The 16,811-nt window shown below is 36.1% G+C and overlaps 2 protein-coding genes across 3 annotated transcripts in view; one reads left to right on the forward strand and one right to left on the reverse strand.

Moving 5' to 3' along the window:
• The window catches only part of EPHA6 (EPH receptor A6), an 876,957-nt gene that overhangs the window by 180,601 nt on the left and 679,545 nt on the right, over positions 1–16,811 (reverse strand). The gene's annotated exons all lie outside the window — the stretch shown is intronic.
• On the forward strand, positions 9,155–9,920 carry LOC132010247 (small ribosomal subunit protein eS6-like). Its single transcript, XM_059388167.1, has one exon. It carries the CDS (start codon positions 9,166–9,168, stop codon positions 9,913–9,915), a length of 750 nt encoding a protein of 249 aa, XP_059244150.1. The 5' UTR covers positions 9,155–9,165; the 3' UTR covers positions 9,916–9,920.

The following is a 16,811-nucleotide window of genomic DNA, read 5'->3' on the forward strand; positions in this document are numbered from 1 at the left end:
CAGACAGAGACCACAAGTAGGCAGAGAGGCAGACAGAGAAAGAGGAGGAAGCAGGGAATGTTTTTAATGTGACCAGCCAGCAACAGCCTCCCTCCTGCTGGCTAGAGGTAGACAGAACATGGAGAACAAGGACGGCATCTTGGATTGTGAGACTGAAGGCCTATGACGAGGCGAGCGGAAAAATGAGAGAGAAAGAAACTGGCTCCTTAATAATCATGGAACTATTACAAAGCTCTGTACTGTCGCACCAGACTTTTATGTGAAGAATAAATAAATATATCTCTTAATTTAAGCCACCATGATTACAGTTGTTCTGTTACTTATCATCAGACCTAATATTAAATAATATAATGGCTAACTACAAGATATTAAAACTAACTTATATAGCATGATTCCAGTTCTGTGTGTAAAATAATATATACAGAGGCACCGATAGAAATGTGGGCATATACATAGAATATTTAGGAAGCCTATCTCTGGATTAATAGGGATTAACTCTAGGGGATGGAACTGGATGGCAGAAGAATAATCACATTTTATGTTTAACAATAATTTTTTAGAGGCAGGTTGATTTCTTTTCATTCTTCATATTTTTAATTTTTTTAAGTATAAATTTAAAAAGCAAAAAGATCCACTTTTTTTCTTAGCTCCCTTTACAAGCAGCTATTGAAAGAAAACATAAAATTGTAGTTAATGAACAACATAGTCATAGTTACGCTAAACTGCTGCTGTTAACAATGTATTTGTTTTCCTAAAAGATCTGACTTTCTTCCCAGTCTGTTATTTTTTGAATTACCCTACAAATCTGATAGTGTCTACTATTGCTATATATAGTTTATACATACTAACATAGAGTTACGTTCATAACTATCAAAACCAAACAAATTAATTGTCTAGAGGTTTTTTTTTTTAATCCATAAAGTAAACATCAATTACTTCTTTGTTGTCTTTCCTTTTGGAAAATATCCTTTACTGGTTCCAAGCTATTCTTGTCAGTCTCTCCTTCCAGAGGGGTGGTATGTGACACAGTAATGGATGGAGAACTCCAACCACCTGGACACAATTACACTAAAGATGGGCTTGGGGCCCAACTATGGACAACATAGTCAACAGATCTGCAGGGAGTCACCTTTCCAACAAGTAGAAAGAATCTGCTTAAAAAGGAAGCCAAAGGAGCATGCAGAGTAAAGTAAAGTCATCTATGCATTTATCTATCTATTGGCTGATCGATTGGTTGATTGTTCAGTGATTTCAATGTTGTTTGAGCTCCTGCATCTAGCAGTTTTTGGGTTACTATACTTTTCGGATATGAGACTCAACAAATATTTTTTATTTTCCTTAAATTAAGATGAGTTGGGTTTATGTCATAGATTAATTTACTATTTTATTTGGTGAGGTATTTCCCTCAATTGTTTCAAGGGTTCAATTATAAAAAACTTATGCATAAACATAACATTCCATTTATAGCTTGGACAAATTACTTGCAAACTGATGTTATTAGAAATGAAACCTAACATTTAGGTAGAACCATATGAAATTTCCTACATTCAACAATTTCTCACCTACAAAAGTGGCAATTTCACAAGATTGTTCAATTTAATATAAAGATTTTTTCATTACAGCCTAGAAACAAAATAATAACACAATATTTGTTTATTTTAGGAAGCACAGACAATATGCAAAATACAAAGATGAAAGCAAACAAAATTATTCTAAAACTGTAATCCAAAAATAAATCCTACTATATTTTCAGTCTGTTCTCTCTCCCATAATAAACTTGGTTTAGAAAATAATTTTATTGGACCAAAAAACCATTAAGTTAATGATAAGTTTGTTATTTGGGAAATGATTTAATTTAAAAAATTCACCTTGCTTTCCAATAAATATGCTTTATAAAATTAATTTACTTTTTAAAAATGTCCTGCCTTAAGCTTTTCTTTGAGGTTCATTTTTATTAACTAAACTGCAAACAGGCTAACCCATCTAAACTGAAAAGATGTCTCTATAAAATTCTCAACATATGCAGTGCTTGATAATTCCATTATTTGCTACATAATCCCAATGCCAGAGAATTTATATTAATTATATGCTTGGTTTATAAATAATTATAAATAGATAATCTTAGTACATCCAATTTGATGCATTATAAAAATATTTTACAGAATATGCTTTAGTTTACATTTTAAGTTTTAGACTGAATAATCTACTTGGTCTTAACAATCTGTATTTGGTAACATGCCAAAATAAAGGCATGAGTAAAAATGAGGATTCCAGAAATGCTAGTATGGTATTGTTTTAATGATATCATTGCTCAAAATGGTTCATTAATTTATAAAGCAACTCTCTGTTGAGTGTTTACTTCTGTATATGCCGGAACTTTCCTTGGTGTACAATACCTTAAGCACATCAGAATGAAGCCTACATGATTTTATATGATTATATGTAGAAGGGAAGAACATAGAGATATAGGACAATGAATATCTGGGGGACGGAGGTAGGGTTCTGCAGATGGCAGTCTAGTGAGGATATTGGGACTGTGATAGCTGTGAAGGAGAACATTTGGGGCCCTGAGGCAGCAGTGACCTTGGTGTGTTCAAGGCACACAGATGGTCTGGATGGTCCTAAGATGGCCAGGATGGTCTACACATGGACAATAGGAGGGGACGGAAGTAGAAGACAACATTTAAGAAGCAAGCAGGGTCTAGACAATTAAAGGCATTGCAGGCCAAAGTAAAGACTTTGGATTTTTTTTTCCTAAGTGCAGTTTACACATTTTTTTTTTCCTTTAAATCACTCTGGTGTGAAAAATAGGTTGTGGTAAGGCAACAAGCAAAAAGAGTAGGTCAAGGCGATTGCATTAAAGTTAGAAAAAACTGCTTTATTTAAAGTATGAGAGAGTCACAAAGTAGATATTAACATGTTCCCTAGTGTGTTCATTTAACTATAACTTCACTATTGGGAGTAATGTTTTTGCAGGATGAAGTTCAATTTTGGCCAATAAAAATGTTATGAGACATTAAAAAAAACCAAACAAACAAAAAGAAGTTAATGGCTTTTGAAAATCAGAATACAGATTTCCTTCAGTAACAGAAAATAGAGGCTTTCTGTGAAAATTTTTGAAAGCTGAAATGGTGTAAAGCAAAGAATACCTCTGCTTTCTAAAAGATTGTAATAGATCACTTTGTTTTTATGAAAGATTTACATTATTATGATACCAGCATATGGTCTTTATAACTAGATACTCAGTGTTTTATTGTTTCTGTATCAATGAGAAGGTGCTTTCTGGACAATATTTGGAATCAACAAAACTAGAATTTATGGCCATACTCACCTCTAATTGTCCCCATTGAAGTTAATGTTTGATATAGGTTTGCTTTGTCTTTCCATGATTGACATCGAGATTCTAAATTGTAGTGTGTCATTTGTCATAATGTCTGTGAATAACATTATCTTTTAAAAAGAAAGTTTTTCTCCTATTATAAAGGAGATATTTTAACACCAGTAAAAAATACACCCTTCAGCCATTAAATTTACAACTGGGTTCCTCATAAGCTTTTGAAGGAATTCGAATTTGATTTAGAGAGAGGTTTGCTCCATTCACAGTAACTTCCCTACTAATCTTTTTTTCTTTCTGCTTTTCTGGCCAGTTCTCAATTTCTTAATTAGTAAGAAGGGTAGGCATCTATAGTTAGACTGAGGGTGGGTCTTGTTAGCTACTGAGCATTTCCCTGTAGCTAAAACCTCACGAATATAACACATGAGTGGTAATATTATTTTAACTAGAGGAACTGTTTCATTTGTTTCATCTTATAAGAAATAGTAATTGTAAGCTTTCCATGTTGTATAACTAAAGCTTTCATCATGTGATAAGCGTAGTCTTCCAAATGTTTTACTTGGAGGTAATATGAAATATTTTCTGAATCTGTTACCAGTCAACTCTATGACCAAGGAATATTGTTCCATTTAGGCAGACAAATTTGGAACATTGGAACTGACATAAGGGAACATTTTGTTTTTGTTTTATTGAATTTATTTAGCCAAAATGTAAGAAGTAGTTATATGAATTATAAATCCTCTTTTAGGGAAATGACAACTTTCTCCATTTTTTGGAACAAACTAGTAAACCCCCTAGGCTCACCCTTGATTCTTCCTTTCTTTAACTGGCCCCTCTATATGCTTGAGTTTCTGCAGCAACCTTATATTTTTCTCTAGACCTGTTTTCCCCCTGGGAATATCCTGGGATTTCTTATAATGATACATAACCTATATTAAAGAAATCATTAAATCACAGAAACTGTAGCTAATGGAAAGCCTTTTTGTATACTTTCATTTCAGTGTAATGGAATACTTCAGTGATTAGTTTCATGAAATGCTGATAGAGTCATGGAGGTGCTATTGTTTTTTGTATTTATGGACTGTTGTACCAAATACAGTGGCATGTCTCATATGATATATGGCTATGCCAAAATGAAAACTGAACTTACTTCAGGAAAATCATGTCACTAATGTTTAGGGGAAAGGTCAATGCATTACTTTCAGGGCTAAGAATCCTGAAATAGCCATTGCATCTGAATGAAAAGGAGAAAAAAAATCATTGATGTCTTTGGTTGACATTTGTGATGAGTGGAAAGTGAATAAATTCACTCGCAGTGACTGATGTAACCTAATAAAAATGTCAATAAATTCACATCATTGTTTCTGTATCTCAATCATGGGTGGACTAAGTCGTGCCTACTTTTATTTCTCAGGAAAAGGAAACATACTAGCATATTTCTTTATCCATTCCAAAGTTGGGACTGAGTGCTATGACATAGAAGACACCAACTAGGTAATGTATAAGTACATAAAGATGAATTAATCGTGGTCCTACTTTCAAGTTGATTCTGATCTATAGTAGAAAAAGACATGCACCTAAATAATTATAATGCAATGTAGTAAGTAGTAACATCTCCGAGGGTAAGAATAGCTAAAAAATATGATTGCTGTTCAGAGAAAGGAGAAACTACCAAAGAACAGAGAAGCACAATTATGACAAAAGCTGCCAATTTCATATAAATGTGACTGACATCAGAGTGTTCAAATTAAGAATTCAGCTTGATGTCTGAAAAATTAGGTTCCTTCTTTACCTTTTCTTTCTCTTCTTTTTCTTCTATCTTACCCTTTCCTTCCTTTCCTTCTTTTCTTACCATTTTCTTTCACCCACATGTACTTACAGTTTACTCTATGTTTAGCACCATGCTGGGCACCACAATAAGCAAGACAGACTGTCCTCAACAGATCATGGGTTCCTCCAAATGCCCATTCCAATATGAAGGATCTCCCCTTCTATTCAAAAGCAAATAAGTTTAAAATATATAGGAGGGGCTATATATTAGAAATTTGGGAGGAGGAGGGAGATCGAGGGAAGAGTTGAGTAGAGCTAGGATAGAAAATCAAGATTAAGTGGAGAAAACAAGGTAGCTGGTACATAGCTTAATCTTTTATTATCAGGAAATTTAGGGTTATCATAAACCAAGTGAAAATGGTCCACAGAGATTCTGGCTGCTTATAGTACATGAGAGCAGCTTTGGTATCTAAATGAAAAACTGAGGGATCAGGGAGATAGAGAAAGCCCATTTCCTTGCTTTACTCAGCACAGGGTCCAGCAACATCAGGGATCTTGGAAGATCTCAGATAAGTGCATGAATGACAAGATTGTTTTGGTCTACTATTGGGCAATTGCTGGGCTGGGGAAGGCTATACAAGAGCTGTGGCAGGTAGCCTGTAGGTAAGAGTGAGCCCAACAGGTAACAGTTAACAAACAGGTGGGATTGTCCCAGAAAAACCCCAGGGGCATTGCAGAAGGGTGCTAGGGCCTAATATTATGGTGTAAGGGCTAAGAATATACCAGACTTCCGGGCCATGCATATAAATGGTGATTACAGTACATGTTAAGTGCAGTGCAGATGTCTAAACCACCTCAGAGATAAGAAATGATGTTTCATTTAAGTGGAATCATCCCCTTAGAAGTAGGGTTTGCTGGCTGAGTAAAGGGTGGTGGGGGTGAGGGGGGGGAATTTCTCATAAAGAAGGCCAACTATGATCAAATATGTGAAATAAGAAACAGCATGATCTGTTTGGAGGAATTACTAATGGCTCACTATTAACAGATTATACAGGAGTAGAAGAGAAGATATATTGTAATCAGGGGCCAATCATACAGAACCTTGAATTTCTGTATTCTAAATTTCTAATTTTGTTCTCGGGGTGAAGGAAAGCCATTGAAGGATTTTAGGAAAATCCTAAGGAAACAAACAAACAAAAAAAAGAGTAAAAGCAATTTCACATAACAAACAAACAAAAACCTAACTCAACAAGTGGTGATGATATGGTTAATATGAAAATTAAAAAAAGAACCTTGGCTCATACCTTACATTTAATACAAAAATAAACTCAAAATGGATCAGTGACTTACAGGTAAAGTGCAAAGCTATAAAACTTATAGAGGACAGAAGAGAAAATCCTTGTGACTTTGGGTTGGGTATAGTTTTTATTCATTTTTTTTAAAAGATTTTATTTATTTGGAGAGCAAACGCATGCGTGCTAGAGAGCAGGGAGAGGGGCAAAGGGAGAGGAACTACCAGATTCCCCACTGAGTGCTGGGCCCAACATGGGCTCATCCCAGGACCCCGAGATCATGGTCTGAGCTGAAGGCAGATACTTAACTGCTTAAAGGACTGAGCCACTGAGATGCGCCTAGGTAGTTTTTTAGATATCATACTAGGAAGCATAATCCATAAAAGAAAAAAAAAAACATAAATGCATAAATTAGATATGACCAAACTCTTAAAAAGGTTACTCTGTTAAAGACACTATTCATAGAATTAAAAAAAAAAAGAACAAACTACCAAGCTATGATCTCGAAAAATATCTACAAACCACATTTTTAAAAAATTATCTATTTATTTGAGGGAGAGAGAGTGTGTGTGAGAGAGAGCACAAGCAGGGGGAGCTATAGAGGAAGGGAGAAGCCGGTTCTCAGGGAGCCCAATGGGGGCTTGATCCTAGGATCCTGGGGTCATGACCTGAGCTGAAAGCAGATGCTTAACTGACTGAGCCATCCAGGTTCCCTACAAATCACATATCTGATAAAGAACTATACCTAGAAAATATTTTTTTTTTAAACTTCAAAAAATCGACATTGAGAAAAAACTAACCCAATGGAAAAAATGAGTAAAAATCCAAAGATATACTTCACCCAGAAGATATATATGGATAGCCAATAAACATATGAAAAGATGATCAAAATTAATAGTCATTAAGGAATGCAAGTTAAAATGACAGTAAGAGACCAATATTGGCTCACTAGAATCGCTCATTTTTTTTTTTTTTAAAGTTATAATACCCAGTATTGTCAGTAGCACAGAACAACTGAAACCTATAACTACTAGTGAGAATGTAAAATGGCATACTCAGTTTGGAAAATATTTTGGTAGTTTCTTATAAAACTGAACCCATATTTACCATCTGATCTAGTCATTTCATACTTATTCACCCAAGGGAAATGTAAAAGTGTGTTCACATAAAAACCTGTGCATTGATGTGCTGATTGATTGATTGATTGATTGTTTGATTTTTTAATATTTTATTTATTTATTTGAGAGAGAGAACAAGCAGGGGGAGAGCAGAGAGAGAAGGAGAAGCAGACTCCCCACTGAGCAGGGACCGCGATATGGGACTCTATCCCAGGACCCTGAGATCATGACCCGAGCCAAAGGCAGAGGCTTAACTGACTGAGCCATCCAAGCATCCCAAAGCAGTTTTACTAATAATCACCTAAACTAGAAGCCAACGAGATGTCCTTTAACCATTGAATACATACCCAAACTATGATACATCCATACAAAGAAAAACTGCTCAACAGTAACAACAATAAACATGAATGAATCTCAAGTGCCTTCTGTTACAAGAAAGGAGCCAGACTCAAAAGGCTTCATACTATATAATTCAATTAATAGAATATTCTGAAATATAACTCTTCCTGAAAGAAGTATTCTGATTTAAAAATGTAGAAAAAATAGAGAAACAGAATAATCACCATTAGAATACAAAGGTAATAATTTTTGTAGGCAAGATCTACTATGGATGATAAAAGTACTATGGAAAAGTTTGAGGCAAAACAGGATATTTGTATAGTGTAAATTATCTCTACCCACATATATACTAATTACAAAAAGGGAAAAGTAACTCTACAGTAGCTAATCTAGAAGACATCACCTTAACCAAGTGATCCATGCTAACACCCCAGGAAGGCATATGGACATCATGTTTCCTCCAATACAATGCACTCAGAAAGGTACATAACTTACGTGATACTCCTGCCAAAAACACATAACTGCAAATCAAATTATGGAAAAACAATAGACACACCCAGACTGAGAGACGTTCTACAAAGCAACTGACTAGTGCTCTTGAAAAGCATCAGGGTCATGAGAAACAAGGGAAACCCGAAGAATTGTCACAGATTGGAAGATACTGAGGAGATGTGATAAGTGAGTGCAATGTGGGAGCTTGGATGGATTCTGGACAGATGAGGACAGTCGTGAAAATGCTGAGAGAATCTGAATAAAATTCTGTAGTTTAGTAAATAGTTCTCTACTGATATTTATTTCCTGGCTTTGATAATAGTCCTATGGTTATGTAAAACAGTAGCATCAGAGAAACTGAGTAAAGTTTTATGGGAACTGTATTATTTTCACAACTTTTTTTGTAAGTCTGAAATTATATCTAAATGAAAATTAGAGAAAAGTCAGAGTAATGTATCCCAACAACAATAAAATAAGCATTAAAATATTCATCATGAGATTAAATAAGGAGCTTGCTAGATTTCTATTCAATAACTTTATGAATAATTTTTTATTATCAGTCACATATGCAAGGATAATCATTTTCAGTAATTAAGACTTATACTGGTCTAGGGGGTGCCTGGGTGGCTCAGTGGATGCAGCCTCTGCCTTCCATTCTGGTCATATCTCAGGGTCCTGAGATGGAGCCCTGCATCAGGCTCTCTGCTTGGCGGGGAGCCTGTTTCCCCATCTCTTCTCTCTGCCTACTTGTGATCTCTCTCTCTGTCAAATAAATAAATAAAATCTTTAAAAAGAAAAAAAGACTAGAGGCTGCTTCAGGATGAAGCTGAACATCTCTTTCCCAGCTACTGGCTGCCAGAAACTCATTGAAGTGGACGATGAACGCAAACTTCGAACCTTTTATGAGAAGCATATGGCCACAGAAGTTGCTGCGGACGCCCTCGGTGAAGAATGGAAGGGTTATGTGGTCCGAATCCGTGGTGGCAATGACAAACAAGGCTTCCCCATGAAGCAGGGTGTCTTGACCCATGGCCGTGTCCGCCTGCTGCTGAGTAAGGGGCATTCCTGCTACAGACCAAGGAGGACGGGAGAGAGAAAGCGCAAATCTGTTCGGGGTTGCATCGTGGATACCAATCTCAGTGTTCTCAACTTGGTCATTGTAAAGAAAGGGGAGAAGGATATTCCTGGACTCACTGATACTACTGTGCCTCGACGCCTGGGGCCCAAAAGAGCCAGCAGAATCCGCAAACTCTTCAATCTCTCTAAAGAAGATGATGTCCGCCAGTATGTTGTGAGAAAGCCCTTAAACAAAGAAGGTAAGAAACCTAGAACCAAAGCGCCCAAGATACGGCGTCTCGTTACTCCACGTGTCCTCCAACAGAAACGTCGGCGTGTTGCTCTGAAGAAGCGGCGCACTGAGAAAAACAAGGAAGAGGCTGCAGAATCTGCTAAACTTTTGGCCAAGAGAATGAAGGAGGCCAAAGAAAAACGCCAGGAACAGATTGCCAAGAGACGGAGGCCGTCCTCGCTGAGAGCTTCTACCTCTAAGTCTGAGTCCAGTCAAAAATGAAATTTTCTGAGTGACAAATAAATAAGATCAGACATTAAATCCAAAAAAAAAAAAAAAAAAAAAAAAAAAAAGACTTTCACTGGTCTGTAGCTAAAAAGACCATCAGGAAGCCAGTGAAGTTTCCTGAGGAATGGCTGATTGCCTGAACTTTCAGTCTTGCAGAACAGTTCTTATTCAGTTCTATTAGATAGAATTTAGCATCATCAAACTTTTTGCCAGAAAAAAATTGCATCATGAATGATTTGGCAGGAATTTTTATTTTTGGAAATGAGTAAGGTTTCACCATCTAGATAATTCTATTCGATTTGATTTTGAGATATTAAAAGACAATATTATGTATGCATAAAGTTGTATTTATATTCCTTTTTCTCTCCTAGTTCTTACAGTTTACAGTGTTATCTTCACATTCTTGTTACTAGAATTTTTAACCTGTTCCATCTTATTACAGTCTACCCAATAATTAGGAGACTGGTTAGGGAGAGGAGAGAGCCGCAGGAAGGAAACATTTAAGTTAGAGACAGATCTAGGAAGGTCATTTTCTGCACGACCTTGAGAAAACCCAGATACTTAAACATGGAAAGAACAAGAATAAATTCCTCCTGAATACAGACGAAGTATATTCTCTGTTGTAAATAGGGAAGTATACTCTGGCAGAATATAAGCTGGTGATCCCAATTAGCCCCAGTGCTGCTTGAACACAGAGATTCACAGGGCTACCAGAGCATGTCATCTTGTTCCTATTTGTTACAGTCACACTTAGTTCTTTTTCTCTTATCAATATATATACATAATAATTCTGAATGGTAAATACTTTAGAGTAAATATCCTGAGAACCCACGGAGACTCCAGAAATTGCACAATAATAATTCATACTATTTTCAGTAACACCAAAGAGTAAATATTAAGGATGTTAAGAGAAGAGAGAAAATACAAAAACTCGAAATTTATTCTCTTTGTGCTGCCTCTCATGTTTCCTTTTCCCCTAGGTTGCACCGCTTTCCACTTTCATGCTATCAACGCCCCCCCCCCCCCCCCGCCGACCCCAACCCTGCCGCCATTTGTTAACAGCATTTTTTGGGGCAGCAGCTCTGCCTTGAGCCTCAAGTTCTCTTGTGTCATGCTCACAGTCTTCCTCATTTTTCATGATCAGTTTCATTTCACACTTTTCTCAGGGGCTACTTCACCAATACCCCAAGGCCTCTCCTATCTCTTCAGCACATGATTGAAAAAAGGGAGACTGGTAACCTCAGAGGTGTCTGGGCCTTCCAGGTACCCATGTTCTTTTCATATCATAGTTATCTATGTACCCATGTAGGGTGCACTTAGTACATTTCTTTCCATCTCCTCAGAGGTTTGGAAGAGGAAGAGGCACATGGAAGAAATGAGAGTAAGTTTTAAGATGTTTTGTCATTTAACCTGAATGTATTCTAGGAGTCAGGAGACTAGTAAAGAACCAGAGGAGCGAGGTGCATGGACCTGATCCAGGAGGACAGGAGTCTAATTATTCCCTTTCTTATTCCCTGCTAAATACCCATTGCTTATTAAAGTGCTTTCTTATTCCCTGCTAAATACTCATTGCTTATTAAAGTGCCTGGACAGAATGGTTAGGCACATAATAAATATTACTTGCATGAATGAAGACTAAACATTTGGAATGTAAGAAACCAGCATAATCTAATTTGCATTTTTAACCTACCATCTGACTACAGTGTGCACACACTTCACAGTCCACTACAGGCTGACCATCTTCAGATATGCTATAATGGGTTGTGCCCTCCTAATTGCCTCACCCAACAGAAGATTCTCAATTCTTATCTTTCTTGACTTCCCAGCTCATTTGATTCTATGGATCTCTCCCCCATTCTTAGGGGAAGAAACCTGTTTTCTCCTAGGTTGTTTCTTCCATCTCTTTCATTAGCTTTTCTTTTTCAGTCTGCCTGCTAAGGATCAGTTTCCTCAGTCTTCTAGGAAAGCTCACCCTCCCTCTAGCTTCAACTGCCAATCACTGCTCATCTGGGGACTACTTTTTAGATTTTAACCTATAGTCCAGATATCTACCCAGGTTCCAGAGGCTTTCTAGAAGTCTGTAAATGTCTTAGGCATGCCAAGCACAGCATATCCAAACTAGAATTCATTATTTTATCTCCAAATCTGTATTTCTCCAGAATTTTCTATTCCCTTACTTACATTAAACCAGAAACTTCTAAGGCATCTTGAAATTATCCCCATTCTGTTACTCTCCATGTATAATTTAGTCACTAAAGTATCCCAATTTAGCTTTGGAAACAGCTCTTGGAGCTATTCCCTTCTTCTTATATTTACTTATCTAATCTATTTTCTCATTATTTTTCACTAGGGTTACTACATGAGTCTCCATACTGTTTTGCCTGTCTATAATTTTTTTTCAATATGTAACCTGTACTGTTATCACTTTGCTCCAGATGCTTCGGATGCCTGCAATATCCTGATTTCTTATTTAGCCACAAGGGTTGAGAAGCTATTTCCTCTGCCTGGAAAATTTGCCTACCAAATCTTGGCATGGCTTGATCTTTCATTTATTCAGGTTTCTTTTCTCTTTACCTAAAATCATATTCATATATTTAATTGCTTTTGGTGTCTTCCAGTAGATAGAAGCTCTTTTTCAATAATGTATTACCAGTATCTAGAAGAGTGGGCATCCAATAAATATTTACTGAATAAGTAAATATGTACATTAATAATAACTGTATCCAAAATAACACACATCATACTGGGAAATATGGCTTACTGGTTTGTTGCTCCCAGTGGACTGATACCAACAAGTGGGCTTCTCAAGAGTATTGAGTGCTTCTTTTCTCTAGCTCTAGGTTTTAATCAGCAATAATGTCTAATACCTGGTGATACTCAGGAAATTTTCCTTGGAAAACAAAGCAAGAACAAAACTCTCAACCTACTTTAGCTAGCAGAGAAGTTGAACTCCAAAGGTAGGGGTAATAACCATCTTATTTATTTCATTAGAATCAGATAGGCAGAATACTTACCCCTTTAATGTATACTCCTTATTTCCAAACCTTGATTTTGCTTACAGGAACAATTTTACCCATACTTTTCCTCCTCACAGATGCTAAAATAAAAGTTTATTGAAGGTACTTTTTGTTTCTTCCTGAACCTCTCTATCTTCTCTTTGGATCACTGATACAAACCTGAAGTTATTAAAAAAAAAAACAGACAACAACTTGGAAGTGGGGTGATAAGTTATCATGGTACAAATTCTTTTCACCAACATCTTGTGACATTCCTCTTCCTTTGGCAAAGGAATGGAATCCAAAATATTAGGGCTAGATGTGACCTTCGCTGTTTTCTAGTCCAACCTTCATATCTTAATCTTTTTGTGTGGAGGGAAAAAATTGAGGCTTAAAGACATTGAGTGACTTGTCTGAGACTCTGTAACAGGCAGTAGGATACACACCATGGTGGAGAAACAGGTATCATAATAGTTAAAAACTTGGACAGTGTATTACTTGACAAGTAGAATTTACTTCTGGGACCAGAGAGACAATTCTTCGGTATTTACTGTACAATGTACTTGACTGGCTGGAATCTGCTCTCTGACTTAGAGTCTGTGCAAACTCACCAAAATTGTCTGGAAGGAACCCACAATATTCTGGATTATTTAAAGAGGGTTTGGGCAGACCCAGCACTTTCTGTTATAGTTGTGAGGGATATCCAACAATGAAATGAAGTTATGTTGGGGAATTTGTTTGCCATTCTGATTGGCTTCTATACTCCTTTCTAGATCTATGATTTGTTAGAGATGTAGTTGTTCTATCTAAATTTAATTATCAGCTACTAAGCTGGAAGAGGGGAACTTCATTAGTTCTCTTTTGTTTCTTCCTTCCATCATGGGTATTCAGACTGCTGGGCCTGGTCTTCTGGAGTGTGGTTACAGAACTGTATTGCTTCATTATCTAACCATAGTTCTTATCTTTTTATAGAAGAGTAACTTTTTCTCTTTTGGACTATGTAATTAATGACACTGGTGTATACCTTACCAGTTACAAATTGCTACGATCCATGCTACTAATGGCTACAAGTCTGTTCTCTAGCTAATGGCTTCTATTTGCCTCTTGGAGGAAAAGTATGTGCTAAACACATGGTTTAGCTTGATTAATCCCTTTTTATACCAGTTTTATCTTAACAAGTTAATGTAATTGTGATGTGTATCAAATAAATAAGTTCAACTTTTATCACACATACTTTTTATATAATGCAGCTTTTCATCATTTAACTTTAAAGTTCAAAATAAAGATAGCTATAATACCAAATATGAAAGAGCAAAAGCATTCCCAAGAACATTATAATAGGTATCTCTCAGAGAAAAAAAGTATACATAAGATAAAAAGTATGCATATTAAGAATTTATAAAAGGATCTGATAATATTTTGATCTATAATTTTGCATTACTTTCAACTGAGAGTCTCTGTGTTTACTTCAGAGAACCCCAGGATACTCTACTAAAGTGACTGCATAAACCTATCCTGCATCTTTATCTTTGTCAATTTTATCTTTTATGCAATATGGTAGTCCTTAGGGAGCATTAATTGCTAGATATCTTTTAGCTACTTAAGGCCAATCTTGGAACAATTACCATGTATTTATGGGAATGAGGCATTCATTTATTTATTGCCTTCTCTTAAAAATCTCATAGCACTGGAGTCAAGAAGATAACAGTATAAATATGCCCACTTATCTTTGTGTGAATTACACCTTTTTCCATCTCCACCACCCACCTCAGCAGCAGCACAACAACCTTATATGGGGCTCACTTGTACAAGTTGAAACTGTAATGATGGTTGCCACTCAAAAGCATATTGAGCCTGTCCTTTCTTAATTATCTTTTTTTTTTTAATTTTTTCCTTCCTTCCCTGCTTCCCTCACTTCTTTATTTTTCTTGAAATAGAAAAAAGACCTTGAATTAGGGAGCATAAAAATCTGGCTTTGTAGAGGTCACTGTTCCCATTTTTAAGACAAGATTGTCAGAAATGTCAAACAGTCACTGTGTTAGTTGTTTGCATGTTTATGTGAAATAAATGGAGTATTTCAAACTGGCAGACAGGTGCCATAGACTATCTCATTAAACCCATTCAGCTGATTAAGATAACTAAATCTTACTACTTCATGGGACTATAATCTTTTTCCTTTTTATATACTTTTATGCATATATATGCATATAAAATATATGATAATATGTGAATAAAATACATAGGGCTATATAATAAAGTCATATAATATTATTTATAAAAAGGGAGAAAGAAAAGGTCTAATAATTTTCAATCCCTAAATATATTATTTGACACTTCTTTCCAGATATTACATGCAAAAATACACATAAGAGGACTTTAATATTATATTTAAATTGTTATTTTAAATGCTTTGCAGATATGCAAAGATGTAGAAGCCAACTTTAAAATTGTATTTTTCCTTCCAGAGAGATATAAGATGGAAGGAATGACTTGAAAAGTTCATGCTAAATTAATGACAAGGAAGTCAGAAAATAAAAACAAAATAATTAACATGCTATTTCTTCTCTCTCTTTCTGTCTCTTTTAGATTATAGTCTTTGCTAGCTATTGTGGTATAGCTGGATCTTTCCAAATTTTACATTTTAGAAGTAATTTATTTCACTAACCTAAATATTTGATTTTAAAAACTAGTACTATATCATTTTATTCAGATTGTCATTTACTTAATGCTATTTAATTCAGATAAGATAAAGATAATTAAAAGTATAAAACTGGTTCATTCACTGAATGATATAGAAAAAATATAGATATAGAAAAATATAGAAATATATTTATAGATATATATATAGATATAGGAAAAAAACCCAACACACACACACGTACACACACATAACACACACATACACAGACCCTATGGGTTTTAGAGTCAAAAAGACCTCAGCTTGAATACCTGCCATGTTACTAACTATGGGTTAGAGGTCTTTCTACAGGTTAATTAGTCAGAGCTTCAGTGGATGATAATCACAGTAGTTACTATGAAAATGAAATGGTAAACTATATGTGTAAAGTGCCTGGCACATAACACCAGTGACGGCTACCATTTAATGTTGTTTATTATAACACATCCTATGCTAAATGCTGTATACACTTACAAATTTATTTATTTATTTTAAAGATTTTATTTATTTATTTGACACAGAGAGAGAGATCACAAGGCAGAGGCAGGCAGAGAGAGGGGGGAGCAGGCTCCCTGCTGAGCAGAGAACCCGATGCAGGGCTTGATCCCAGGACCCTGTGATCATGACCTGGGTTGAAGGCAGAGGCTTAACCCACTGAGCCACCCGGCACCCCTACATTTACAATTAGCAATAATCGCGCCTTGGATAAACCTAGAGTAGGAACTATTTTGGCCCTATTTTTATAGATGTGGAAGTAAAGGCTAAAGATGGCAAATAATTTAAAGCTGCACAAGTCTTGAGTGGCAAGAGTAGACTTCTAACTTTTCAAAACTTTGTGGCTTAAAACAACAGTCATTTTATCCTCTATCACAATTTTATGGGTTGACTGGATTGAGCTGGGCAGTTAGTTCCTTTGCTCTACAAGATCTCAACAGCAACTACAGCCATCTGTAGGTGGTGGTGGTGTTAGTGGGGAGAGGTTGCAATGTCTGAGATGGTTTATCTCAAGCCTGGCATTCAGGCTGTCTGCAGGGGGTGCAGACAGAGCTGTTGACTAGACAGTCTTGCTTTTCTCCTCTCTGCAGTACTGCTTGATGCCTCACCATATGGACTGGCTTTGCTCAGAACTGGAGGCTGGGTTACAAGAAGGAGTGTTGCAAGAGGACAGGCTCCAAAGTGCAGACATGTAAGATACTTCCACTTTCATCACATGTGTT

This window comes from Mustela nigripes, chromosome 2 (assembly GCF_022355385.1).
Source record: "Mustela nigripes isolate SB6536 chromosome 2, MUSNIG.SB6536, whole genome shotgun sequence".
NCBI classification, from domain to species: domain Eukaryota; kingdom Metazoa; phylum Chordata; class Mammalia; order Carnivora; family Mustelidae; genus Mustela; species Mustela nigripes.